The following is a 27,386-nucleotide window of genomic DNA, read 5'->3' on the forward strand; positions in this document are numbered from 1 at the left end:
CGCGACTAGGGGTTCAGAGAGGGGCCTCCGGTTCGCACGCACTTTTGGGGAGAGAAGGCTGAAACGATGCATCAGATTTACAGCTGCAGTGACGAAAATATAGAAGTTTTCACCACTGTGATTCCTTCCAAGGGTGAGTAAAATTGCCCTTGAATGTTTCCTGGCCGTGGCGCCGTATGCAGGAGGGTGAGGGCAATCACGTGCTGGTTTACTATGATTTACCCTCCGCTCTCCGAGGTCTGATGGGTTCTCCGTTTTGATGGTATTTGTTGTTGTTATTATTTCTTAGAAGGAGGCATGTGGATAAACATCAATCGTGGAGAAACAATCCAACCAGGGGGAAATGAGGGCAGTTAAATATCCCCTGCTCCACTTAACTCAATACCGGCAACCCAACATGCCAGAGGAAAGTGACAGCAAGCCATTGTTTGCGGAAACAGAGATGAAAACAAAATTCCCAGGGCAGCTAGATAGATTCTTTCCTCTTCTCCAGTGAGCAGGTGGGTTCTGAAATGAGAACCAGCTGGCTCCAAAGAATGATTTCTAACTGTGCTGTGAAATGCCAGGAGAAATATCCCCCACGGTGGCCTGAAGGCTAGTGAAGTGGTCATATAATGCTGTGACCTGGGGGGTGGCCTCTACACCCACCCCCGGGCCATGCCCCCAAACTCAACCTAGAACTAGTACTGCCAAAAAGTGTGACTTTGAAAGTCCTTGTGCTCGGTGGTGAATGGTGTCAAGTCCCAGGAAGGGCTTTGTGTCAGAGCTCCAGGTGTCTGGTTACTGGACAGTTCCCTTGCCCTCTCCAAAGCTTGGTCCTCTCTCCTGCTGCCTCTCTTCTCTCCCTGCAGCCCCTGTCTTGCTGGGAGAGCCCAGGACTCCGGCTTAGCCCCTGCTCTCATTGTCAGACTTGAATGAAGGGGGGTGGATGTTTGCTGGTGTTATGACCTCCTGTTCAAACAATTCCTTTCTTCTTCCCGTGTCAGCCACCGCCGGGGCCATTGCTCAGGGGGGAAGGGAGAGACTCAGCCTGGCCACAGAGAGACAGCCCGCAGAACATAAATTAAGCTTTAGACATCCACTGCCAGATAGAAAAAAAGAGCTAGGAGTCTGCCCACGTGTATGAGTTGGAACTCTCTCTGGAGACTCTGAAAGGTACCTAGAAAGTCAAAGCTGACCCTCTGACCCGGCGGTTCCACTTCCCGGTAAATCCTCTTACACGTGGATGCTCACGGTAGCATTGATTCTAGGAGGGCAAAATTGAAAATAACCTAAGCGTCCTTGAAGAGGGGAAGGGACGAAGTGTGGTGTCATCATCCTCTGGAATACTCCACAGTAGTCAACAGGGATGAACTAGATCTCTGTGTACGAACACAGACAGAGCTCAAAAGCATAATGTTGAGCGAAAACAAAGCAGGCTGAAAAATTATATATGTAGGATAACAATTATTAAATTTGGAAATACAAAACAATACTGTATATTGCTTATGGATACATGTCCACAGAAAAGTATGAAAACATAGGCTGGAAAGACACAGATAAAATGAGTGATTTTAGGAGCCCTAGGGAGGGAGGGAAGTGGACTCAGGGGAGGCTAGAAAGGGACCTAAACTCACCCTCTCACTTTTAATTTATTTTATATGAGAAGGAAACAAATCGGAAGCAAATATGAAAATGTTAAAATATATCTATTTCCTGTCATTTTTTTCCCTTTAAAAATTTTTAAAAGGAGAAAAAAGTGCAAAGCCAAATGGCCCTTTTTAATTAAAACCTTTGTATGCAATTCAGGAGCAACTTCACCTGAATAAAATCATTCAAAACAGGACCTTGACTCCATTTGCTGAGCATAGTGGTCAAGAGACTGCTGCCACTTCTGTACTGTGTGACCTTGGGCAGACTAATTAACCTCTCTGTGCCTGAGTTTCTATTTTTGTAAAAGGGAGAACTAGAACTTACCTTCCAGGGTAATTATGGGGGAAAAAATGAGATATAGATAAATACAAAAAGCATCTAGAACGGTACCTGGCATGTGGTAAGCACCATTAAATACATCACTTACAAAGTGATTTCGATTTTTATTCCATATTGAGAGCAATGAATATGTTCAAAGATAAACATTTAAGCTATATTCCTTTCTTGCCATGTTCATTCATGGCCACCTCCTGGTATTAAACCAAGTATTCATTAGCGTTGATGGACATTTCACTGCTCAGGAAGTTGTTCTCTAGAAAAGGAGCATTTGCAATTTTATATTAGACCGCAAATGGAAGAAGTACGCCTCCTTGTATGTCTTGCCTTCTCCAAAGCCATCAAACAGAGGACTCTCTGAGAGAAGACGGTGCTAGTTCTTCTTGAGTCACTGCTGATGAGAGAGACTGGTAACTCTCCATTGCATCCCCACCTTCCCTAACTGCAGAAACACAGGCAGCTTTGACTTTAACTCGTGAGCATTACGGTCCTCCCTGGTATGCCCTATCCCAGATGCTACTGTTCAGCCATGTTTATTCAATGCGCAATGACCAAAACATTTTATGAGGCCAAGTTCAGCACAGGGGCAGTGTTGCCTAGCGGTTAAGAGTGTAGGCCTTCTTCCACCATCAACTGTTTGACCCCCTAAGCCTCAGATTCCTCATCTATAAAATGGAGTTGATGAAGAGTACCTGCTTCATCGAGTTGCTGGGAGGAGTGAATGAAATAAGTCAAGCCATCGCCTGGTCAAGCTCAATGTGAACTATTATTACGTTTATTATTGTTGTTTTATATCCCTCTTTCCAACACACACATATACAAACATGTATTGGGTGTAACCTAATACCTATATATTTTTTTAGCTGAGCCATCTGAATATCTCATGAAAATACGGCAACAGCAAATGTTACTGTGTTTCTTACATATTTTAAAGGCACAGGACATAGATCAAGTCTGTAATAGAGGACAAATGTGTATTTTTACTTTCTAGAGAGGAAATAAGCCATTTAAGGGAAAGATTTCATAGACACAATTCACAGTAAATGCAAAAGATAAAAGATGTGGTTTTACCAAGAAGATGTACCAGAAGTTATTTCCTGAGCTACACGAGAGCGGGTTTAATTCAAAGGGTAAACAGTAGCACAGCATTCAAAATAATTCTCTTGGGGAAAAGCAACAACGGGGAGGGTTAGCAAGGGGAATCGGAAAACATCAGGGGGGAATGGAGACAACTCCAGAAAGAGAAATCCTAATGGAATGCTCTAGACATTATCACCTGTTCCTTCCACCTGCCCTCATCTTGCAGAGAAAGAGGAAAATCGGAATAACCACCGCTAATTCCTGGGAACTTATCCTTTGCCAGGTGCTGGGCCAAGGGCTTTATAAAGATTTGTTCATGTAATCCTTGCCACAGCCCTCTGAGGTAGGTGCTATTTTTACCCTGTTCTTACAGATGAGGAAAGTGAGGCTTCAAGAGAGTGAGTAATCTGCCCCAGTCACGTAACTGGCAAGCGGTCAAGTTTGGATTCACACACAAGTGAAAGGAACTGGCAGCCCTGGCTGTTAACCAGCACGCTGCACTCCTGGTTTCAGGGCTGCAAGCGCTTTGCAGAGAATAACAGCACAGCCCTCATCTGATCCCTTATCTGATAGACGACAAGAAGTCGTTTCAATCCTAGGCAGGGTGGTGACACGGCGGGATTTCAGTTCCTGGTAAATCATTCTGGCAGCAGTGTGGAAAAGAGATGCCTGAGTATCTCCATTTTCAACAAAACACATCTTTTCCCAAGCAAGTTTTTTTTTTATGTTTCATTGATTTTTAAGCTTTTTTTACTGTAGTAAAATATACACAACATAAAATTTACCATTTAGCCATTTTTAAGTATACAGTTCTGTGGCATTAAGCACATTCACATTGTTTGGCAACCACCATGACTGTCCATTTCCAGAATTTTTTCATCACCCCTAACAGAAACTCTGTACCCATGAAATAACGACTCCCCATTCCCTTCTTCCCCCAGCCCCTGGTAACCTCTACTCTACTTTCTGTCGCTATGAATTTGACTACTCTGGGTATCTCATAAGCGGACTCATATAATATTTGTCCTTTCATGTCTGGCTTACTTCACTTAGCTTAATGTTTTCAAAGTTTCTCCATGTTGTAGCATGTATCAGACTTTCATTCCTTTTTAAGGCTGAATAATATTCCATTGTACGTATATACCGCTTTTTGTTTACCCATTCTGCCACTGATGGGCATTTGGGTTGTGTCCACCTTTTGGCTATTGTGAATAATGCTGCTATGAGCTCTGGTGCACTCAACAAAATAACATCTAAAATCAAAATTGCAATCTGCCTCTTCTTCCCATTCCCCCTCCTCTGTGCCCCTGCCCCACTCCAGGTGCGAATCCTCTCGGTATTGTTACTGTAGCTACATCAGCCTCACAGTGTTCTCTAAAACCATTCTTTTCTCTCTCTTTCCAGTGTCCAGTCCAGCCAGAAGAAGAGTCAAAAGCTCTCAACACCTCTTGACCAAGAATGTAAGGAAACTTCCATTTTGATCCCTTTGATTGACTTTCATTAAAAAAGCAATATCTAGCTTCTTCACTGTCTCTCCCCTGCTCTCAAAAACCGGGAAGGTTTTCTAGATCCCAAGTTGTCGCTGTTGCATTCTCCATCCTCCACTTAACCAAAGTAAATGACAAACGTCAACCAGACAACAAACAGCTTTGAATGGGATCCCCCTATTCTGTCATTCTCCCCAGACGCAAAGTGTAAATCTCATTTCATATACACATTTTTTTCTTATTTAAACAGAATCCACGATGTGGGTATTTCATCCCTGGCCTAGGTATTCTCCTATTTTTGGCATTTGCAATATTCCATTTTTTCACTATTATAAATAGCAGTGCAATGAATTTATTTGTACAAAATACTATACTTTTGGATTAATTCCGTGGTGCATAGGCCTCAAAGTAGAATTAACAAGTAAAAGGATTAGAACAGTTCCACCCATCCATCCATTCATCAAATATTTGCATTCCTACTGCGTGTAAGAGACACTGTGCTAGATGTGGAAAATAATAGTGATTTTTAAAAAATGATTTCTGTTTACAGTTTGTCACACATTACCAGGAATTCTGAACAATTGCCAGACTTCCCGCAATGCTTTTCCATTTACCTCACCAACACTAGCTTTCATTTTTCAGTATTATCTTTTGGTACTTTAATAAGCATATACATTACCTTAAAACTAGTTTACATGTCTTTAGAGCCTAATCATGCTATGAATTTCTCGTTTTACTTACAGCTTTCTTTATATAAAGCTGTCAATACATCTTTGCACTTTAAAAGTCTTATTTCAACTGCTAATTGTTTCTTCTTGGTTATACTGGAGTTTCTAGCATATCTGTCACAATTTTTCGTAGAACATCATTTTGATTTTCTAAGTATTTCCATTTTTAAAAGCGTATTCTCCATTTAAAAAAGAAAATTTTAAGTGTCCTGAGAGTGAGATGGGGTTTTAGTCATTGTTTTTATATACATTTAGTGTTTTTAAAATTCCCAAAGCAGTATATGCCCATTATAAAATTTGAAACATTACAAAAATACAAACTATAGCATTGGAAGGTCCTGAGAAGCTGTAGGACAGAGTGTTAGGCATGCAGACTTAGAGTCAAACTGCCTGGGCTTCTGTCCCAGTTCTATCCATTTCTAGCTCTGTGACCTTGGGCAAGATGCCGAACCATTCTGGGACTCAGCTTCCTTAGCTTTAAAACGGGGATGACAAGAGCACATATCTCAAGAACCATTGGAAGGAGCAAATGATTTAATACATGTAAAGTGCTTGGTGCAGAGCCTGACACATACTGAGCATTCAGTAAGTACTGGTGTTTTTTTAAGTGAAAATTTCCCATACACTAACATATAATTATTATGCTTTATTGCTCAGTAACACACTGTTTTGCAATTTGTTTTTTTCACGAAACAATAAATCTTTAACATCTTTACATGCCAGTGAATAAATATAGATATCCCCTACACCTTATAGAGGCTGCAGAGTATGCCACTGTATGAATACACTATACTTTTCAACCCAAACAAAATCTGAAGTTTTCTAAATTATGTAACCAAATCATCAATAAAGAGGTTTCTCCATTTTTTTCTACTAAAACAATGCCACAAGAAATATTCTTCAACATTTTTTTATGCTCTTATGCAAATGTTTTTGAGGATAAATTCATAGATATGAAAATGCTGTGTTATCAAATCAACACGTCGTACTTCTTAAATTTACACAATGTTTTATGTCAATTATTCCTCAATTTAAAAAATGAAAATGCTCAAAAGATATGAACATTGAAAAACTTGTAGCAACTGTGTTTTAAAGTACCTTAAACCAAACTTCTGAGCCATTAGTATATGGTGCCAATGTTGTTAATCCATGACAATCTTATAGGTGAAAATATCTTACTGTTTTAATTTGCATTTCTTGAATTATTAATATTATTATTCATCTTTTCATAGATTTTTATATTTTTTCCCAACAGGTTCCTCACTCAAGTCTTTTGCCCATTTTTCTGTCAATTGTATGCCCCTATTTTTAGTGACTTTTGAGAATATTTCACATATTAAGAAAGCAAAGGGCTTTTAATGGATGGAAAATTTCTCTGTTGTGGGGCAAGAGATTCCCATCTTTTGTGGTCCCTGAAAACTTAAGCCCACAGTCTAGAAGGAAAATGCTCCCAACTTTCAAGGAGCAGTGGGTGTTACCAAAAATGGAAATAGAAAGGGTTGTTTGTAGGTAAAGTTTAAGAAAAGTTTCACAACAGACCTTTCAGTCTGAATTCGGCATCACTCTGGATTCGAAGGAGCCACAAATCATTCCTGACTCAGGGAAGATCCCCTGGAATTGGAATATTTAGTTCTTAACTGAGTTCTTGCCTTGAATTTCCAGCCTTAAACAAGGTTCCTGTTTGAATCACCCCTTACACCAATACCTACTGGCTTTATAAGGACAGATGGTGGTTACAAAAGGTTTTAAAGTGCAAACCAAATCATTATACTTTCTAGTAGTTAAATAGGGTTCTAGGGAAGAAACTTCCCAGGAGATTCAGGACCTAAACAAAGGAGACTATTCTCAATGGTGGAGGTGAAGCCACATGGGCATGAGACACAGAACCACCAAAACGGGGGCACAACCTCCTGGAATATCCAATCAACGTGAGCCAGGCACTGTGGAACTTTCCCTTTCAAAAGTAGTTTTACTCAGAGAAGAAAAATGACTCAAGTCTATGAATACATATAAAAATTGCTTTTGATCCAAAAAAAAAAATCAAAAGCTAGGGTCTTGTCTTCAAATATGCAATCCTCCTCCAGACAACTTAATAAAGCCCAAGCCAGAGCCTTAAAAACGCCCTCTGGCCTTTGAGCTTTCCTCTGAATGTCTGATTTCCTCTAACAGCCTGACTCATCCTTTGCTTGTAAAATTCAGCCCCAGCCATACAGAACATTCAAATTAGAACAGACAGGAAAGGTCCCTTAGTCCACCTAAGATGGGGAAACTGAGTCCAAAAAACAAAGAATTGTCTCTGATTTCTTGTTTCCTCATTCAACTGGCCCTTGGCTTCCCTTTAAATTCCCAAGAAAATTATTCATATTTTGTAACTGCTCTAATGTACCAATGTTTACAACTTTCTTTGTCCTGAAATTCTTATTTGTGTCTATTCTCCCTCCCTGGGCTACCATTACAAATATCTCTGTCCTCTCTGAATCATGCTTAGTGTCCCAGTTTCCTCCCTCTCTGGACTCTTCCTAAGTTATGTTTTCTTCTGAACCCAGGGCAGCCACACAATGTTCCTTCTCTAGACAGTCTCTCTGGTCTCCCCAGTCTTGGATTGTTAGGCAATTTTATTGACATCCTGATCATCCTGATGCCACCAACATCCTAAGAGTAGCTCAAAGGAATAAATTCACTCTAAGGTGCAGGTCGGTTAGGCCTCCCAGTACAACGGAGCCACTGCCACTGTGCTTCAGAGCCCCTTCCTAATAAGCAGCAGGGCCGTCATCAGGAAAGATAGAGAAATGAGACTGTAAATGTCACATTCTCCCCAGACTGCAGCCTTGTGGAGGAGGGATTTGTCCGGTCATCTGATTCGTCAAAATGCACTGAGCAATCAATTACACTTGAAGATCCTTATCTGGATGTAGGCATTTCTGTGGGTCTTACAAAGAGCACTCATTTAGGAATCATGAAACCGTGGTTCTCATCCTGGCTCTGCCCCTTATAGCTCTGTGACCTTGAAGACAAATAGCCTCTCTTGGCCTCAGTTTCCCTATGTGTAAAATTAGGGAGTTGGGCTAGAACATTGCTACGGATCCCATTAGCCCAAAATCATGATGCTTCTCCATCCCCTCTGTCTCCCCTGTCTTTCTAACTCCCTACCAGCCCCCTAGGCTGGCAAACAAACAAGTGTGAACTGAAGGCATCAGTGGATGGAATCCTGGGGCTTGTGTGCTAGCCCATGTCCTCCGTTCTTCCCGTCACTGACCTAAGACCAGCAGGGAAGCCTCAATTTACTGTAGTAAAGCTTGTTGACTAGTACATTCCCCTGCTTTCAGCAGGCAGTTTGCTGACCTAGGAAAGAAAAATCCAACATTAAACCCTTGTCTCTCCTTCTCTCTCCCTGTTAATATCCACCCCTCTACCCCCTCAGTTCCCCAATCTTATCCCTGTACTCAGGATGCTAAAGAGCCTACTCTCAGGCCAGTTTGTTTTAAGACCAGCAGCAGCAGCAAGCCCAGACTGTGTCCTACAGACCAGAAAATAAACCAGGCTCTCAGGAGGCCACAACTATCCATTCAGCTGTCCACCCCCTGGTGTGGGCCTAACGCACTGCTCTGGAGCCCTCTCAGAGCCTCTGTTATTGTGGGAAATAAGAACCAAGTAGAAGGGCAGCTATGAGAGGGAAATCTCCTGAGATGGGTCCCTCTCCTCTTCCCTTTCTTGCTATTGGCATCCATTGGGGGACTGGAGAATACACCCTGAAGAGGCAGTGGGCCCTAAGTCATGACCTGGGAACTAAGCAGCCTCATCTCCAGCCCAGCAAACCTCCTAAACCCAGCCGAGGCTGAGCAGCTAATGCCACTCCACTCTCTCCCTTCCCATTCTCTTCTCCTGTCTGCCTCCAAGTGCAGAGAAGGGGTTGCAGAGGTGGCGCTTCTCATTCCTGAAAGGAGCACTTGCTTCCCATTCAGAGGAGAAAATGCTAGGTCTCCCCCAGGGACGACTCAGGCTTTCACATCCTGCCTCACTTTCTCCTTCTACAAAGTGGGTCTGAAAACACACCAGTCCTCGCTCCTCCTCCCTTAGAGGAATGCTGAGAGAATGAAGATAAAATCAGGAATACCTGTGATGGGAGGTCAACAGCAAAGACACTACTATGAGTGTCAAGTCATGAGACTCAGGTCTTTCCTGTTCAACCTGAAGACTCACATTCCAGGGGAGGGCCCTTAGACCAAACAGCACACGTGTCCAGGGGAACGGGGCTCCAAATTTCCACTAATCCAGGAAGTTCAAGTATTCTGGTGGCCTCGCAGCAGCATGCAGAGTGCAGTGCTAAGAGGAAGGAAGGAAAGGCAGAGAGCAGAGGGGACGCATGTGCAGGGAGCTGAGTGCCACACCACCCACGGCTGCGTCTCACGGCTGGCGCGGGGTGGACGGGTGCTGCCCCGAGCCTCGCTGAAGGCGTGCTGAAAACAGAAACACCTCCTTCTGCAGGGCCCTGAGGAGAAAGGGGACAAATCCTACACGTTCCTGAATTATCAGTTTTCCCCAAAGAATGAATGAGTCTGGGTCCTAAAATGGGCCTAAGAAGAGTGAATTTCCTAACCCAGAAAAGACCAAATTTGGGCTCTTAATTTTCTAAGCAAAGGACTACCTGTGGTGAGCTGAAGCAGAGTGACAGCTCCTCTTATTTTCCTCTGTGGGAGACATGAACCGCTCTCAGATGCTGTAGATAAATATGTGGCATGAAGAAAAACAGCAAGCTGTGCTACGAAAATCTCTACTAACGACAGGCGTTTACGCTGCCCCCAAACAGCCAGGCAGACAGAATATGCCCTTTCCACGTAACCACCAAGAGTTAAAATTGGGGTTTGAACTCAGGTCTGCCTGAACCCAAATGAGTTAACTGCTTCATCATTGACCAATTCTTATTTTAATTTGCATTTATTTAATTACAATTGTTCAGTGTCTTTTCATGTTTACTAGCCATTTGTATTTCTACCGTCAATTGCTGAATCATGTTTTTTGCCCCATTTTTCTATTGTTCTTCCTCTTTATTGATTTGTAAGAGTTCTACGTCCATAAGGATAATTCCCCATTATATGTAACACATGTTATATTGAGCCATATTCTATTCTAGAGTTTGTTTTTTGGTTTTTTTAACATGCATCTTTGCTCTAGTATTCATTTTGGTATGAGAAGTGTGGACAGGGATCTATTTCCCCCAGGGCCTGACAACAATATTTATTAAGGTCCAATTTTTCTCCACTCAGTTGAAGTATCACCCCATTACGATATTTAAAAATTCAGTCTTGGGGCCAGCCCAGTGTCGTAGTGGTTAAGTTCACACGCTCCACTTCAGCAGCCCAAGGTTTGCCAGTTTGGATGCTGGGCGGAGACTGAGTGCCGCTCATCAAGCCATGCTTGAAGGCATCCCACATAAAATAGAGGAAGATTGGCACAGGTATTAGCTCAGGGTCAATCTTCCTCACACACACACACACACACAATCAGTCTTTTTCGCTTCAGCATCCTCCAAAAGTAATACAATTGTTATATTCAGACAACTGAGAGGGATCTGTCAGAAGCCAGATGGTAAGGGCTGAGATGGGGCCACCTCACTCACAGATGCGCTGTGTGCCCAGGATCTGGCACAGAATGTGCCTTTGCAGGATTTCTGCAGAAGGAAGGAGCGAGCCAGTGAATGCCAACCTCAGGGCAGCTGCCATGTAACGTTGGAGGTTCCCACAGCTGTGGGGGAGTGAAGACATTCAGAATGAAGACCCCCGTGTCCTGGATATGTATAGAAACATGCAGGATATGCAGCAAAGACTGCTAAAATTCCCTTCATCCCTCTTGGTCGTAAGATAAAATACAATATTTGTCTCACGTTTTTACATTTAAATTATTACAATGATTTAAGCTTTTTTATTATAAGCTTTAAGGCCCTTTTTGGTGGGCTCTGATTAAAGGGGTATTTCCCCTTAATGGACTTCTCAGAATAACTATTCAGCAGGTGACCATTACCAAAAAGGCCTCAGCATTTCTCACCCTGTTCTGGTTCAGGAGATCTCCACTTACTGAACCACCCCTGTGGAAATCCATCTCCCAGCTCCTCCCGGACCTCCGCCCTAGGCATTCTGTAGGGGGGAGGGGAAGTGTGCGTGCTCTGTCTTGCCAGCAGCCTCTTTCTTTTTAAAACCTGGGAATCAGTTGGGCCCGGAGTCCTCTCCCTAGGTATTCCCTCTGCATGAACAAGGGCATCCACATGGCTGCAAAGACTGTCACATGCCGATTTCCAGGACTGTCCATATCTCAAATAGCCTGTCCTGTTGTCAAAGTACATCAGGCCACAGAGCAGGTGACTAGCCCGGATTTTTGGCCTCATGGCCCAGGCTCCTGACTCTGTGAAGGGACTGCTCGTGAAGAAACCCCAGAACCCTCATTTCCTGCACCATGGCACCATCTGAGACGCTGAAGTTAAATAAAACAGTTAACTGATTCAGGCCAGTTTACCCAGGTTTTCTCACTGTCCCTAGCACTCGCCGGAGGAAGGAGGCTCTGATCATTCCTTGCCAGCACGACGTCCACCTGCAAAGCTGCCGGCCTGGGCTTCGCCGTGGGTCCTGGGATCCGGGGGAGAACAAGCTGACTGTCCTTCCTCCTCCCGGCAGGTGGTGATCGAGTCGGACCTCCACACGCCCCGGGCCCTGGAGCTGCTGCCGCACCGCAGCGACCGCCGGGACGCCGAGGGCCGCAGGTCGGGCCGGCTGCAGACCGCGCGGCCGCCCGGCGCCCAGCCGGCGAAGACCCCGGCCAGACCCGGTACGTGCGTCCGGCCGAGGCCGGGGACCCGCCCTGGGGGGGCAGTGACGCATGTAGAGCAGCAGCCGCAGTGTGCGTCCTCGCGTGTGTTTTGTCCCCCCGTGTTGTGGTCCTCCCAGGCGTCCTCCATCACGCCAGGCGAGCGCAGCACCTGTGGCGTGGGGACTACGGCTTTTCCCAGGTCCATGCTGTTCCTCCTCTGAATGCACCTGCTCTTGGGCCGCACCTACAGCAGCACCATAAAAACACCTTCACGTGTAAAACACTCGCTTCTGGGTGTGGGTAAGGAGCAAAGATGCTTTCATCTACCATCTTGCTCCACAGGAAGCCCTGCCGGATTCAGGAAGAGAGGAAAATCATTCTGTTCTGGGGAAGAGAAAGCCAGTGTAGACATGACTCATGAAGCAAAAGAAGCCAACATTATTTATTTTACAGCCGTGTGTGTTAGTTATGCCCTCTTAAAATCTCACCATTTTAAACTTGAATGACTTAGCCTATTTCAACAATCTATGAAAAGAATTTAGGGACAAATTTGTTTTGAAAACTGGAAACATAGTCTTACCTTCAACATTATTTTTGAAAATGGCTTCCACCCCAAGCAGTTAAACAGGAGTCTGCATCCAGCCTGCTGAAGTCTGTGCTGGTATTTTGCCTTTAATTGCTGGTTTACTTTATTTCTGTTATGCCCACAGCCTAAAGTTATTCATATTTTAATTCCAAAAATACACAATGGCAAGTCTGGGATGTCCTTCTCAAAGCTTTTTTGGTGTTAATTTTGTGTTACAAGAGCTGAAATAAGACTCTATTATGTCTTTTCATCCATCCAGCTTCTCTTTGCTGCTTCATAGATGCCAGACTGGATCTCTAAGATGTCTTATGATCGCTAACGCCCTAACCTGGTTTTACGATCCTCTTTATAAGAATACATAAATCAAGCTATATTCTCTAGTTAAGTGATTACATATACACATATGTACGTAGAGTGAAAGCATTAGGAAAACCACAATCTGCCTTGCAAATTAAGAAGAGATGAATTTTTCTGTGTGTATATATAGGCAGGTGGGTGGGTGCATGTGTGTGTAGAAAGAATATCTTCGCTTCAGAATCATAAAGTGAATTTAGAGCCATGTTTCTCAAATTTTAATGTGCAGAAGGTTCACCTGGATATCTTGTTTTTATGCAGATTCTAATTCAATGGGACTGAGTAGGGCCCCAGGTTTTGTTTCTAATTAGCTTCCAAATGATGCTAATGATGTTGGTCTGAGGACAACATATTGATTAGCAGGGATTTAGAGATGATCTAATGGGTGTTTCTCAAAGTGGGGTCCCCAGAGCAGCAGAATCTCCTGAGAACTTGCTGGCAACCACCCCCTGCTGATTTACAGAAGAGGAAACTGAAACCATAGACACTATTTGACCTATCCAAGGTCACACTGCTCATTAGTAATGGAACTGAGATTAAATCTTGGGTCTCCTGATTTCCTAGCTAATGCCTCTTCCCCCTGGGAGAATAATGTCTTCCCTACTGTCTAGTATTAGGGGCCACTTTCTTCCCTTTCGAAGTAGCTTGTAGAAGCCTGGATTGCTCAAGGCAGTCTTTTGTTCTGAAAGAGGAGAACAGTAAGTTATGAAATGGAGAGAATCTGCCCAACATGTGACAGTCAGCTCATGCAGGGAATGTGCTAGTCAGGTTTAAAAAAAAACGATTGAGCTGGGCATTGATTCAATTTCTTCAGCTTCCCCAATCTGATAGATTCCAGAGGGGGTGGGACAGCAGGAGGGTTTCTGAGTCAAAGCTAGACCCCAGAGCTCTCCACACGAAAGGCCTGGCATCGAGTCTTCCATCCTCCTGTCAGAAGGGCGTGTGTCTCCAGGGGTCTCAGATCTGGGGACTTGTTTCTTTTCTGAGCTATAGGAGAAGGCTCCCGGATATTGTAGTCTTCCCATGTGGGAGAAAGATTCTCCGAGGAATCTTGGAAATTGCAGGGACTCTGAAGGCAGAGGCCCGGCTGAGAAAGTCTCACCATGAGCCTTGAGCAGGTGGGCCTTCAGTGCCTGGAAAGGGGACAGCCCCCCTCCTGGGCCTGGGAGAAGGGGCTGCCTGCAGAATCTCTCCACCAAGTTGTCCCTGGGCACCTCAGAATCAATTTGTTCAAAGGGAACTCATCTTCCTCCTTCAAACTTCTGTTCCTTTCTCTGCTGAGGCCTCCATCCATCTTTCCAGCAAGCCACTGGGATGTTTTCCCTAACACTCCCTTGTCCTGCCCCAACCACACTCCACCCACCACTTCACACATTAGCACTGACAGCGTCAGCTCCTAGCTATGTCTCGTCTCTCCTTCCTGGTACCTACCTCAGGCCCTGGGCTCAGACTCCCTTCATCTTCTGTGTTGCAGCCAACCCTGGCCCTCAGCCACCAGTCCCCCTTTCTCGACAAGGCTACGGGAGGGGTCTTCTAAAGCAGAAATCTGCCTCTGCTATCACTCTTTTAACACTGTGTCCTCCCCACCCCTGACCACCCTCCAGACCATGTCCAAGGCCGTCCAAGACCCATCCTCTGCTGACCTCCCTGGGACCATCTTCTGTCCATACACAGAGCAACCCTGAGCCGCAGTGGAATTCTCTGACTACTATATTATATTCTGTTTCCTTCGCTGACACCGCTCCCTCTATGGATTGCCCTCCCTGTCTCTTTCCACCTGGCAAAGTCCTCCCAGACTGGGTTAGGGGGGGTCCCTCAGTCAAGTTCCCCAACCCTGAAAGTTCACCAAAGAGGTCAGTTTGCCATTCCCTAGATTGTCCTTACCTGGCTTCATTTTAATTGTCGTGTTTCTCTAAAGCCCTGGTTTCCTCATCTAGAAAGTAGTGACTATCATGATACCTAACAGGTAGGTATCATGTTAGGTGAGGATTGAATGAAACTGTATTCGTGTTTTTCACTCAGCACGGTGCCTGACACACAGTAGATACTGAAATATGAGCTGTTACTTATGCCAGAGCATTGCACATTATGGTTGATCTTGATAGTCTTGTCATTTTTTATTATCTTGGCATTGAGATTTTTTCCAGGGAGTGGGAGTGTTGCATTTCGATGTGCTGTAATGTGATAGGATGGGGCTCATTCTGGAACATCTGCCCCAGGAGAGGACCATGTTGAAAGCTAACTTCCCCCACCTATTGCTGCTGCCTCAGCTCAACACCTGGATTCTCAGAAGCTGCAGGCTTCAGGGTAGAAATTACTGAGAAGTAGGTCGGGCCTCAGGAATAAAGGCATAGCAAGAGGTTCTCATGTTCATCTATCTCACGTGGCTGGGGTCTCAGGACGCTGACAGACTCCAGTCCTTCCATGTTCTGAGGCTCTACTTCCCCCCGCCCCCAGGCAGGACTTCTCGGCTCATCTTCCTAGAGAGGTGTCCTGGTTGGGTAATTGATCCCAGCTGTGAAGACTTAACTCCTGATAACCTCTTGTGATCTGGGGCCTTAGGAAGGGAAGAGGAGCTGAGGGCACATTCTCTGAGCACCAACTGTGCACGGACACGGTGCTAAATGCTTCCACACACGTGCTCTTGTGAGACCTTAGTTCTGGCCGCTGGAAGAGAGCTAGGCATGCAAGTGACCCTTGACGGTTGCCCCCTTGCCTGACCCTACTGCCTGAGTTTGCTGCTTGGTACAAAGCCTTTTAGAAATTCCCGGCTTGTGATTGATTAGCTAACGAGATAATTGATGCTGAACCAGGGAGACGTAGAACACAGAGCCCCTGGGTAACGTCTCCTCTGTTCAACTTTGCAGTGGGGATTTCTGAACCCAAATCTGCAAATCTGTGTGGCAGTAGAGCATATGGAAAATCTTTGGTAAGTACAATAAGCCTGGCTAGTTGTATCTGTTGTGCTTTAAACTTCTTGCCCCGACTGGGCCATGAAGAGAGACTCAGTGTCCTTTGTTCCAGGCCTGAGGGTTCTTTCCCCTTTCTCTCCATCAGCTTGTGGCACGCCCCTGGCTGCTGCTCTCTCCGGCCAGAAGTTCAGCTCTTAGGCAAACAGAAGAAGGTATTACCTAGCAAACATTTCAAACATGGGGAGCAATAAGTGGTTTCCATGGTAGGCCTCTGCCAGGTGGAAATACCTGACTAATTTCCTGGGACAGCTACAGGGATAAAGAGATGCCAGGGTCTCAAGCATTGTGAAAACCCAAAACACCAGTCATCTCAGGACGGGACACCTCTGAGGGCACTGCACCTGGAGCAGGCGTGGAGGTTTGGGGTTTGAGATGTGTATTAGGGATCAATACCTGTGACAGGAGAAGGGAGGCAGACTTGGGCACAGGGAACGCTGAACCACCCGGCAGGCCTGACACCTCCTGGTGGGAGCTCCGGGGTAAGTGTTGCCCATCCAGGGGGCCCCAAGTTGGACCCAAATGGCCAAGCTTTATGTTTCCTCCTTGTTCTGCACAGCATGTGGGCTGCCCCAGGAGTGCGTGACCTTAGATGAGGCCCTCTGCTGCTTGTCTTCCTGCAGCTGGGCAGCGTATTCCTCCCTGAAGGGGGCTCAGGTGGCACATGTCCGGTCTAGCTCAGCATCACCCTGACAAAAATACATCTCCATCTTCTGGGCATGAATATGGGTACCCTCCGGGTTAGCATGGTAGGGGTGGAGTCATGGATGGAGGTGAGATGGGCTCGAGCATCCTGAGCTCTGTGAACATCAGCTCTCAGGATTCATCAACTGTGCCATGTGAGAACTAGAAGAGACCCAGGATTGTCTGGGCCAGTCTCTTCGTCCTTATGGGACAAGTCGGACAGAGATCTGAGCACTTCACTCCTGGTCTGAGTAGGAAATCTAATCCAAGTATCTCATTTAGGTGTATTAGGAAAACCACATATGGGGCAGGCATGGGTCAGGCTGTTTTGTCAGGAGCCCCTTGCCCCAACCTAGTACTCAGGGGAAACTGAAGATGGCTGGGCCACTTCCACAGAGTGGAGGTTGTCGGGCTGTGACAGCTCAAACAGCTGCCCTCAGCTGAGCCCAGAGGAAGACTAAAGCTAAGGGGAAGAGGACAGCTCACAGCCTTGGATTACCTGCCCCCGGGCCCTGGGCTGGGCTCAGTGCTGTTGGCAGAGAGGTAGCTGCAGCCGGGAGGCCAAAGTTGTGATGGGATAGGGTGGTGATGGGGACACGGTTACACAGGAAGGGCCAATAATAATGCGGAGGACAAAGAGGCAGCTTGACTGCCCCTTCCTCTGGGCCTGGGCCTGAGACGGTGGGGCTGGGGTCCTGCAGCTCATCGGTGGCCTGTTACGGCAGTGCAGAGCTCACACGGCTAAATCTGATTCAAGGCTGAAATGCACTGGAGATCAGACTAAGGACAGTGGAGAAGGAGGGGCTGTATGTTCCTGGGGCCCTTGGCACAATGGGGAGGGAGAGCTCCCAAGAGGCCACAAGGTGGCACAGTAGCTCTGCCCACAACCTTTGGCCAGCTCGAGAGAGAAGGGGGTGGTGAATCATGGTGTCCTTGACCTGGAATTTCCCAGCAATTCCAGGAATGTGGTGACCTTAAACCTTCAGTGGGACTTGGGGCAGAGAAACAAAGCATAACATGTGTCTATGGACTGAGCAAACCCTGGACTCAGCCCTGGTTAGGCCATCGGTTACTTTTCAATTCAGCCCATGTTTTCTTGAGCACTCACCACCTCCTTTAGGAGAGCTGAGGAGGACCACGAAAGGGGTTAATCCCAGTCCCTGCCACACAGCACACAGCCTCCTGGGGACTCAGAGACTGGACAAACAGGAAACAAGTAGAAAACTGAAAAAGATAGAACTGGTGGGATGTCACACAGGTAATCAGTGCAGTGGGGACGTGAGGACAGAGAAAAATCAACTTTGGCCACCAGCCTTAGGGAAGGCTTCCTGTAAGAAGTGGCCTTGAAGGGCAAGCAGAAATGAGGCTCAATGTGGAGAGTGAAGGAAAAGCTGAGTGAAGATGCGGAGTTGTGCGTGAGCATTAGGAAGGGCAGGAACAGGCCTGCTGGGACTGGAACTGTTGGTACACGTGGGGTGTACTGCATAGGGGTGGAGCTGCATAGATGAGGAAGAGTCTGGGTTTGAAGGGCCTTGAAGAGCAGGCTGCAGTTGGCTTCTGCCTGCCCTGCAGTGGGGAGGCCCTGCAGTGCTCGAGTCCAGGAAGGCCTAGGAAATGTGGCGGGTCTGGTCAGAAACACGGAGGTCCCGGTGACTGGCCCTGAAGGTTGCAGCAGAGGAAATGGAGAGGATGGCACTAATCTAGGCAGTATTTCCAAGCAAGAATCTGCAGGATTCGATGACAAAGTGGACACAGATAGTGGGGGTGTGTTCTCAGATTGAGTTGCTCTGTTTCAAGTTTCTCTAGGTTGGTGGTTGTCAAAGTGGGGTCCCGGGACTAGCAGCACCTCAGAACTTGTTAGAAATGCACATTCTCAGGCCCACACCAGAACTACTGAATCAGAAACTGGGGTGGGCCCAGCACTGTGTTAACAAGCCCTGCAGAGGAGGCTGGTGCCCGCCGAAGCGTAAGGACTGTTGCCCTAGGTTGGGGGTGGTTCCATTTAGCCATCCCCCTTTCAAATGGCTCCAGTCAGTGCCAGAGTTGGGAACATGGCTACAGCTCATATTCCCTTCCCCTTCCCCACCACCCAGATTCCTCCGGTGGCCCGGATCTCAGTGAAAGCCCCCACCGTCCTGGAGGTGGCAGCCACAGGCCCAGAGAATGGAGCTGTTCTGACAAGAGGGTAAGTGCTGTGCCTCCCAGCCCTGCCGCCTGCGGGGCTCCCTGCCTGCTCTGGTCCTGCGGCAGAAGAGTAACAGGTGGCCTGGTTTACAGACTCTCAAGATGCTAAAATAAAATCCATGCCAGCTGTAAATTACCTTTTAATGAGGGCAATAATCCTGGGTCCCTGGCGCGCCTCATCAGCTGTTTCCCTAGGATTAGGCTGAAGTGTTTCTGATGGTTTCCACTTCGTTAACACCACTCTTTAGACTTGGAGAAGTGTCATTTGGGAGGGGTTTTGGTTAATTAGATAAATGTAATCACAGGCCTTATTCAGAGCCTCCCACACTGGTGTCAGAGATGCCTCATGAATTAGGTTAAGGATCCCTCCCCAAAGGTACGGAACTGCTTAAGACAGAAAAGTTTCAAACCAAATTTATAAGCCCCATGTTGCTGTTCATTCTGGTCCAGAACCAGCAGCTAGAGCAGCAGGAGTGGATAATCGCCCAGCGACCCCCTCATTGCCTTCCATGTTGCACTGAGAAGATGGCAGGCAAGAGTCTCAGACTCAATTCAGCATGTGCCTTTGTTCCTCTGCCACCACCCTCCATACTGCAGCTAGCAGGAAAGTGGTTTAGGAGGTGAGGAAGGCTCTGGGCTCTTTACTCAGATCTCTTGCTTGCCTGGCACTGCCACTGATAGCTATGACTTGAGGCAAGTTATTCAGACCTCCATGTCCTCATTTATTTAAAAACAAAACCAAAACATGAGGATGATAATAGTACCCCTCTTGATGGGTGGTTGTGAGAATTGAATGAGATCATGTGTGAGGAGCTTAGCACTAACTGTTGCTATCATTTTTCAAGAAACTTACAATCTAGTAATTGGAAAGACACTACTTGGGAACATGTCAGCTATGCACATGTGCAGGACCACGGGCTAGAATATCAACCCAAGTGGTGCACAGCTTGAAAACTGTGAGAGTACAGGGAGGAATACACCAGTGTGAAGCCCTTCTAGATAAGAGAAAGTCATGTAGAAAGAAGTATAAAAGCAAAGTCACTCAATATGTTGGAACCTAATTGGAGAAAAGTAAGAAAATCGCTTAGATTGTATTAAGTTCTAGTAGCAAATTGTTCTGAGCAGCAATAGCTGTTGCTGACTGCTGAGCAAGCCAGCAAAAACTTACTGTGCCTCAATAGAGGTCAACCTTTCTGATCCACATCACTGTGTTGCGAAGGGTTCTAAATGGTTCCTTTGTCTCTAAGTTCAGGCATTCTCATTTCAATTTGTTCCTGGACCCTGGCTATTGAAAAGGAAGGCCATCTCTTTCACTAGGGAACAAATGAGGAGAAAAATGAACATTTATTGCTGGAGGCTTTATTATCTCATTTTCCTCTTCACAAATGCCCTGTGAACTAGTTGAAATTATCCCCATTTTGCACATGAGGGAACTGAGGCTGGTCGAGATTAAGTCACTTGCTGAGGTCACACAGTAGCTGCGGAGCAGGATTCAGTCCCAGAGCTCATGTTCTTTCAGTAGCTGATGCTTTGGGACATCTGCCCTTTCCAGCAAGATTGTTCATGTAAAGGTGGGAGAGGCGGTAAAAGAGAACTTGGGACAAGAGCAGAACTTGAGATCCATGAACCAGTGCACCCAGAGCCACCTCCTTCCTTCACCCATGTGAGGATCCCCCAGGGCGTCATTCCTGCGAGGGTCCCAACAGTGACCCTCCAGCCTGCTCACAGGATGTGTGAGCAGAGTTGGAGTGAGAAGTCTGGCTACTCTTCTCAAGGGCAAAAATTAAAAGTCTGGCTCAATGAAGTGACTGCCTCCCCACCCATCCCTGGCTTTTCTATAGATCCAGACATCTCAAGAAGATGACTGAGGAGTATCCAACCCTTCCCCAGGGAGCAGAAGCCTCCCTGCCGCTGACAGGAAGTGCCTCCTGCGGTGTCCCCAGCATCCTCCGGAAAATGTGGACAAGGCACAAGAAGAAGTCTGAATATGTGGGAGCTACCAACAGCGCCTTTGAAGCCGACTAAAGGTGACCCTCCAGGTGCCTGGCGTTGGGCAAAGTTCACTGCACAAAGGGAGAAAACTTCCAGATTGGAGCTGAGCCACATTCACCTCTGCTAGTAGCTGGTCCAAACACATCATCCTCCCTTCTTAACCAATCACCCTGGCTTAGGATGCAGGGTAGGAACTTCCCTCGAAGGCGAAAGAAACTGTACCTTCTTAGAATCGATAAAGCCATTGGTCTGAAAGTGACTTGGGAGGTCATAAAGTTTATATCCCTATCTATAAGCAAAACCACACCAAAATCAAACTTGGCCCATTTTAAAAACCTCCAAGGAAGGAAGCAGGCAATTCCTCAGTCTTCCTTGTGAGTCGTTCTAATGTGTGTGATTTCTGGCATAAATGGAAGAGCTTGATGTTTGAGGCACTTACTATTCTGTTATCACATTTATTTCATCTTCAGGAGGTCTGGTTTTTAATGACAAAGCACTATATGTTTACTTAGCAGTTCTAATATCCCCTTGAGAGTATTGTTAAGGTCAGTTTTATTCATTTGGCATGATTGCATGAATTCTCGATTCTTTTACATGCAGCTTTTCTGTAGAAAAACATGATTAAAAATTGAATGTTGTATGCTAATGTTTTCTGAAGTGGCATAGTCTAGTGGAATTAATACCACCTTATTTTGGTATAATGATTTTAACTTCCAGAAGTGCTTTCCCTTCCACTATCTCTTATTTTCAAAAAGTCCCTATTAAAGAAAGCACAATTATTCCCTATCTTCAGATGGGGAAGCCAAGGCCTTAAGAGGTCATGTGACTAGATACCAGACAGTGGAACGAGATACCGGGTCCTCAACTTCCTTACAGACTCCTTGCTTTGCTTACTCTAGCAGGGATTCGACGAAGGTTTGGAGGGGTAGGAGTATGTCTCTGGGGGAAATCTTTGAAGGGAAGAATTTGATAAAGTTGGAACAAGTAAGTGACTTGAATAAAATACATCATTATGTATTTGGTTGAACCAGAAGAAATTGCTGTTTTTGTAAGTCAAAAACAATTGGTTGTCAAATTCATATGGTTCAACCTAATGTATAATATTATGCTTTCCTCTTTCAATGGAAATGTCATCATAAATTCCATTGTCAACATCAGTAGCCTTACAATGACAATATGGTAATGATAGCTACTGTTTATTAAATGCCTACTATGTGCCAGGCATGACACTGAGCACTTTACATACATTGTCCCAATCTTTCTAACAACTGAGTTAGGTGGTCTTACCCATTTAATAGACAACAGTTTAAAGTGGTTAAACAATTAGTCTGAAGACACATAACCCATATGGGCATCAGGCTTCAATGCCCTTGTTATATTTACTCTCTCACACAGTATAGTTCAGAATATAGAGAAAGATCAAGGTTAGGAAATAATTTTCATCTCAAATGCTAAACACGGTTGCTTGGCAGAGGCTGCCTGGAGTGCCGTGTGGAGATGGAATCTGAGATACAGGCCTGAGGGATCAACTAGTAATGCCTGTTTGTGGAGGGGATGAGTGGCATGCGCCTTTGTATTTGTCATCTGTAGCCTCAATTCTGCCCAGAAGGCTTGTTTTCTAATTCAGAAGCTTAAATTAATCCAACCAATTTAATAACTGGAGACTCCATGGTGAAATTTAATCTAAGACTAGGTTGGAAATTGCCATGTCTTGGTGCAAAGAAGAACTTGGCTGCATTACTGGTCTCCGACTCAACTGTTAGTCATATGCTGCTGCTCTGTGGCCACGTGTTGCTTTTTTGCTAAGTTGCCTGTTTCCATATCTCCAGGTGAACGTAAGAAGGCATGGGGGGATAAGAGGACCAGGCTTCTGGGCTCTCACCCTGCTGATCTCTGCCCTTCAACAGTTGTTTTAACTCTGAACACCCAATCCTCACATCAGAACATGATTTGGAGACTTGGGCGTCAAGTGTTCCTTCAGTGAGGGCCTCGTCTCACTGGACCGTCTAATAGTCTTACATAGTACAGATAGCAGGGCCCAGAGCAAAGTTAGGGAGCAAACAGATGATATATGCTGGACCTATCGGAGTATCCTAAGATTATTTATTTTAACTTATTTAATTTATAACTGACATTCTTTATTTGTATATGGCAGCTGGAGATTTCTGTAGAATGGAACTAATTTATTTTTAATTTAAATGTTTCATGATGAAGTTTGCTTTGTATAGAACATTTTGATTGGCCAATTCAAATAAACATAAAGTACGCTTTGTTCGTGACATTAATAAACCACCGCAAGAGTGTGCCTGAGGCTCCCTCATTGAGTGTGAGAAGGCTTTCACAAAGGGAAAGAATTGTGCATCTGGACCTCATTGCTCCTTTACCTAAATGAAAAGGATTGTGAGAAAGAACCCAGCGTGTTCTTTCCATCCTAAGGCAATATCTGGTTTTGATATTATGGGTCTGCCCAGCAGTCCACACCAGAGCCATTTCTCACAGGGCCTGGCCTGGCATGACCTGTCCTCTCTGAGCTCCCTCTCCTCCCTGCTGATGCTTGACCCCTCAGCCCCACGAGAAACCCCAGGGGGCCCATTGGCCATGCCCAGCCTGCTGGCCTCTCAGCCCCGAAGCTGGGGGAGGTGCAGCCTTTCTCCTCTGTACCCACCTCATGTTCAGCCTCACTGGAGACTGCCCCCGTGACTCACGTTACAGCCACTTGCAGAGGGACGCCAAGGCTAGCTGCAGACGGCTCTCCGGGAATGACGGAGCCTGGAGTCTTCTCGAGCCAGAGGCAACAAGGTTTCCAGGACATTTAGGGTAATAAACTTGCCTCTGTTAGGACCAAGTCCAGTCAAATATTTCAGTTCTTACTGTGTGCTCTCTGTGGCAGTCCCCCACCCTGCCCCATCCTTGGGTTGCCTTCAGAGCAGGCAGATGGGCAGTGGGTAGGAACAGCAGCAGCAGCCAGAGCCCAACTTTAAAAGGAATCATGTGACATATTGTCTCTGACTCTAAATTGGCAGAGACCTAGAGACAAGCAAGGAAAAACACAGACAAAAAGATGACTCTCCTAAGGATTAGAATTGCATTTCGTTTTTAACTTCTTATAAGAATGTCAGCCTCTGTTGAGAGGTTTGTGGTGAATGCATTGCCACAGTGCACAGGGAGAGAAATCTCACTCTGCAGACCAGACCACGTGCCTAGAAAAAAAATTTTTTTTGGTCACTTTGGATGTGGGACAAGACTCACACCTATTAATATCCTTTGTTGGGAGGGAGCATGTAGGTTGGGAAAAGGTGTGTGCTGCCAAGAGACTGGCAGCAGAAGGAACTTGACACGTGACTCGTTCATGGACAGGGCGGCTGGGCCTGTGCCAACCTGGGTCCCAGCCCCTCGTTGGGGTCTGTGGGGGAGACAAGTAGAGAGGCTCACATCGTCTCCCATTACAGGCCCTTCCCACACCCCTCACCTTCCTGGAGACCTCAGAAGTCCGGGGCTGGCCCCCTGGAGCACAGGTTGCATGAGGCTAAACCCTCTTCCCCAGGGGCAAACAGCCAGGCCTTTGCCTGTCAGCCTCAGAGGGGCCTAGACTTTTCCAGAAAGGACAGGGGGATCTGGATCCTGCACAGCCCCAAATCGGGGTACCTGGAATTCTGAGCAAGTGCTGACCAACGTTGCGGACTCCAACCACAGAAGAGCAAATTGAGTTTCCTTCACTTTGGCCACTTGGGCCAACACTCTTCAGGGAGAGACCCCCCCCACCCCGCCACCTTCAACATCAACCGGCCTTTGCTCATATCGGACTCCGCAGACCTCAGATTCTACCCAGCCCAGAAATTTTGTGGGGAGGGTGTGCGGGAGGCCATCAGGAGTTAATCAGCAGCCCCTGATGAACAAGACACAGCTATTTCTAAAATCAAGTGCCACAGCCAGTGTTCCAAGTGTGATCACATTCTCCGGGGGACAACATTCAGCTATAGGGCAAGAGGCACTGCAAACAGTGGAAATAACTTCTTTGTTTCACTCGGGACTAGTCCTGGCCACAGCAAAATGATGGTGAGGGCAGGCTTGTTCTTAGTGTCTGCCCACCCCCAGCCCAGCCATCCTTCCAATCAGCATAAACAGACACACACCCCTTTTTTTCCTGTTCATTTCCCCACACCCTGCTCCTTGACCTCTAGTGGGGCCTGAGCCCTCACAGTATCCTCTGCCCACACAGGACCCCCCGTCTTGGGAACCCCATGCTCTGAACTTTCCCAACTGCCAGAAACTCATCAGCTAGGAGAGCTTGAGAAGCTGTTGAACCTCGTGGAGACTCTGTTTTCTCAGAAGTTGAAAAGAAAATGTAGTATCTTCCTCCAAATGTCCTAGAAAAGATGAAACGAAATAATTGGCATCAACATGCAACCGGTACGCGCCAGTATGGCGGTGCATGTGTGAAAATGTCGGAGTGCTTTCAGAGTGTCTGTAATGGCCAATGCCCAGAGCTCCCTGAAGCGGCCCTCAGCCCGGCCCAGCCCCTCCCCAGGGATTCTTGCAGACCGCCCCATGGATCAGCAGCTGTGGGTAATGCCTGGCACTATGGGGGGGTAGGGAGGCCTTCAGGACCCACTCAGTGCTATGGCCGGCCTTTGTTCTCATTGGTCTTCTGCCTATGCTACACCAGTTGTTAAAAATTTGTCCTTTCCTCCTGGAGACAATGCATTGGAACGTGCCTGTCTTATAAGTTGAGACATAGACCACATAATTGTAAGGTGGGCTATAAGGTTTGGAGAGGTAACCCTTTAAACTGTTATCAGTCATTTACGCCTTAGAGTAGGTGAGTGAAGGAATGGAGAGATTTTCTTAGGGACCAGGAGGTAGGGTGAAATGCTGAGGAAAGGGAGAGTTGAAAGGGCCCAAAGGGAAAGCAAATTCAGGCTACTTTCTTCACTTTGTCTAGAGTCCTGCTTATCCCCCACCAGCATTTTAAATTCCTTGGGTTCAAAGTGCAATACTCCGCAGAAGCAAACATGCTCCATGAAGGAGAAAGGAAACGGCCACCACAGGTGGTCCTGCAGGGTCCCACTCACCAGTACCCGACACTGTGACACCTGGACGTGTAGGGTGGTGGGGATGAGCACCAGACTCAAGGCAGGAAGACTGGGTCTAAGACTCAACCCTACACTGACTTGCGGTGTGCCTGTGAGTGTGTGTGCGTGTGTATTGTGTGTGTCTCATTGGTCCAGCTGTTTGAGTTTTTTTGATCCTCCATTGTCATCTGTGAAACATGGGTCAAATCACCTGGCTGGTGGACCTACAGGCCGATGAAAGATCAGAAGGGAGCTGGTGCATAAAAGGCTTTGTAAATTGTGAATCGCCCTTCTAACATATGGTGATATGATAATCCACTCCATTCAGAAAGCAGTGGAGCTGGGAGTGGGGAGAAGTGACTCAGGAAGCTCAAGACAGTGTAGGGGCTGAAGAGCTAGTCAGGGACCAAAAATAGAGTCGTTTTCAGAGCCCTGGGCCAGACTCCTGGGGCCAGGCCTGTCAGTGGCTGGGATCAGGGGCTCCAGGCTGACCAGGCCCCAGGCTACCTGCTGCCCCCGGGGTGTGGCCTGTGGGGCCAGCGCCTGCAGTCTGAGGTGGCCGCACGCCCAGCCAGGTCAGTGCAGGCCAACAGCCCTGCGCTCACAGGCAGGAAGCAGAGGGAGGAGACCCCTCCTTTGACTTCACTGGGAATTCAAACGGCTTTCCCTATCCAGGAGCTGCCTGCCCGCTGCCAAATACTCCACTGGCCTCCTGCCCACATTCCCTACCAGCAGAACCAGCCCTCAGATGAAATGTACAAAGTACGCTGGCCCGGAGACCACAGGTCCTGCCCGCATGCTCCAGCCGCGAGGAGGGAAGCTGGCCCCTGCCCACCCTGCCTCGGCCGGGCTCTGGCCCTTTTGTTCTGAGGCAGGTAGCGGACGCGGGTGCCCACAGGACTACAGACTGAAGAACTGCTGAGGGATCGAGGTCTGGAGGCAAGCTGGCCCGCGTGGGTGTAACCAGGCAGGGACTCGATGTTTCACAAACAAACACAGCTCCAAAGCATTCCTGCCGCTTGCTCAGGCCAAGGAAAGCAAGGTAATAACTCAGGGAACAGTGACCTCATCGGGAAAGCAGGCTGCCCAGTCTCACACACAAACCCCACATCCCCAAACAACCCGGCCGACTCAGTCTGTCACGAAAAACCCCCGAGAGGCACTGCCCCGCGGAAGGAGCAGGTGGCCGGTTTAGAGCAGGCGGGAGCGGGGTGGACCTTTCCTCCTGCTGCGGAGGAGCCCCGCCCCAAGGGAGAGAGCTAGGGCATGGGGGGCTTTTCAGCTCCAGGGTCCTGCCCTCTTGCCACAACGTAAAGAATCCAGAACAAAGGCAAAGCTGTTGGTCACCTCTGCTCCCTAGGGCGCTGGCCAGCTCTCGGCGTCAGCAGGCAGCCTCGGCCGCCGCTGGGAGCTGGGTGCTGTTGTGAAACCGCTCGGCCTGGTCCTGTTTCATTTTGCCCATCTGCAGCTTTGTTCTTCCTCAG

General features: G+C 46.9%; 1 protein-coding gene and 1 long non-coding RNA gene across 5 annotated transcripts; one reads left to right on the forward strand and one right to left on the reverse strand.

Moving 5' to 3' along the window:
* On the forward strand, positions 1-27,307 carry VXN (vexin). Of its 4 annotated transcripts, XM_046641636.1 has the most exons (7): positions 8-133; positions 4,453-4,508; positions 11,929-12,079; positions 15,869-15,930; positions 16,059-16,125; positions 18,748-18,839; positions 26,578-27,255. In XM_046641636.1, the coding sequence occupies exons 1-7, from the start codon at positions 67-69 to the stop codon at positions 26,770-26,772; spliced, it is 690 nt and encodes a 229-aa protein (XP_046497592.1). In that variant the 5' UTR covers positions 8-66; the 3' UTR covers positions 26,773-27,255. The 4 variants fall into 4 exon arrangements, with proteins under 4 accessions (XP_046497596.1, XP_046497592.1, XP_046497594.1 ...); XM_046641638.1 differs by lacking the exon at positions 16,059-16,125 and having other exon boundaries at positions 24-133; positions 26,578-27,307; XM_046641639.1 differs by lacking the exons at positions 16,059-16,125; positions 26,578-27,255 and adding an exon at positions 20,680-23,102 and having other exon boundaries at positions 52-133.
* LOC124227750 (uncharacterized) lies at positions 23,914-27,386 on the reverse strand. The gene is made up of 3 exons (XR_006885534.1): positions 27,250-27,386; positions 25,136-25,197; positions 23,914-24,030 (listed from the first exon to the last, which is right to left on the reverse strand). It is a non-coding gene; the product is annotated as an uncharacterized LOC124227750 (long non-coding RNA).

Source organism: Equus quagga, chromosome 16, assembly GCF_021613505.1.
Source record: "Equus quagga isolate Etosha38 chromosome 16, UCLA_HA_Equagga_1.0, whole genome shotgun sequence".
Taxonomy (NCBI): domain Eukaryota; kingdom Metazoa; phylum Chordata; class Mammalia; order Perissodactyla; family Equidae; genus Equus; species Equus quagga.

Bases quoted from the DNA above. Each gene is read 5' to 3' on its own strand.
- VXN (XM_046641636.1), top strand. From the start codon at position 67: ATGCATCAGATTTACAGCTGCAGTGACGAAAATATAGAAGTTTTCACC. The intron at 4,509-11,928 runs GTAAGGAAACTT...TCCTCCCGGCAG, and splicing joins AACACCTCTTGACCAAGAAT to GTGGTGATCGAGTCGGACCT. The intron at 16,126-18,747 runs GTATTACCTAGC...CCCACCACCCAG, and splicing joins TCTTAGGCAAACAGAAGAAG to ATTCCTCCGGTGGCCCGGAT.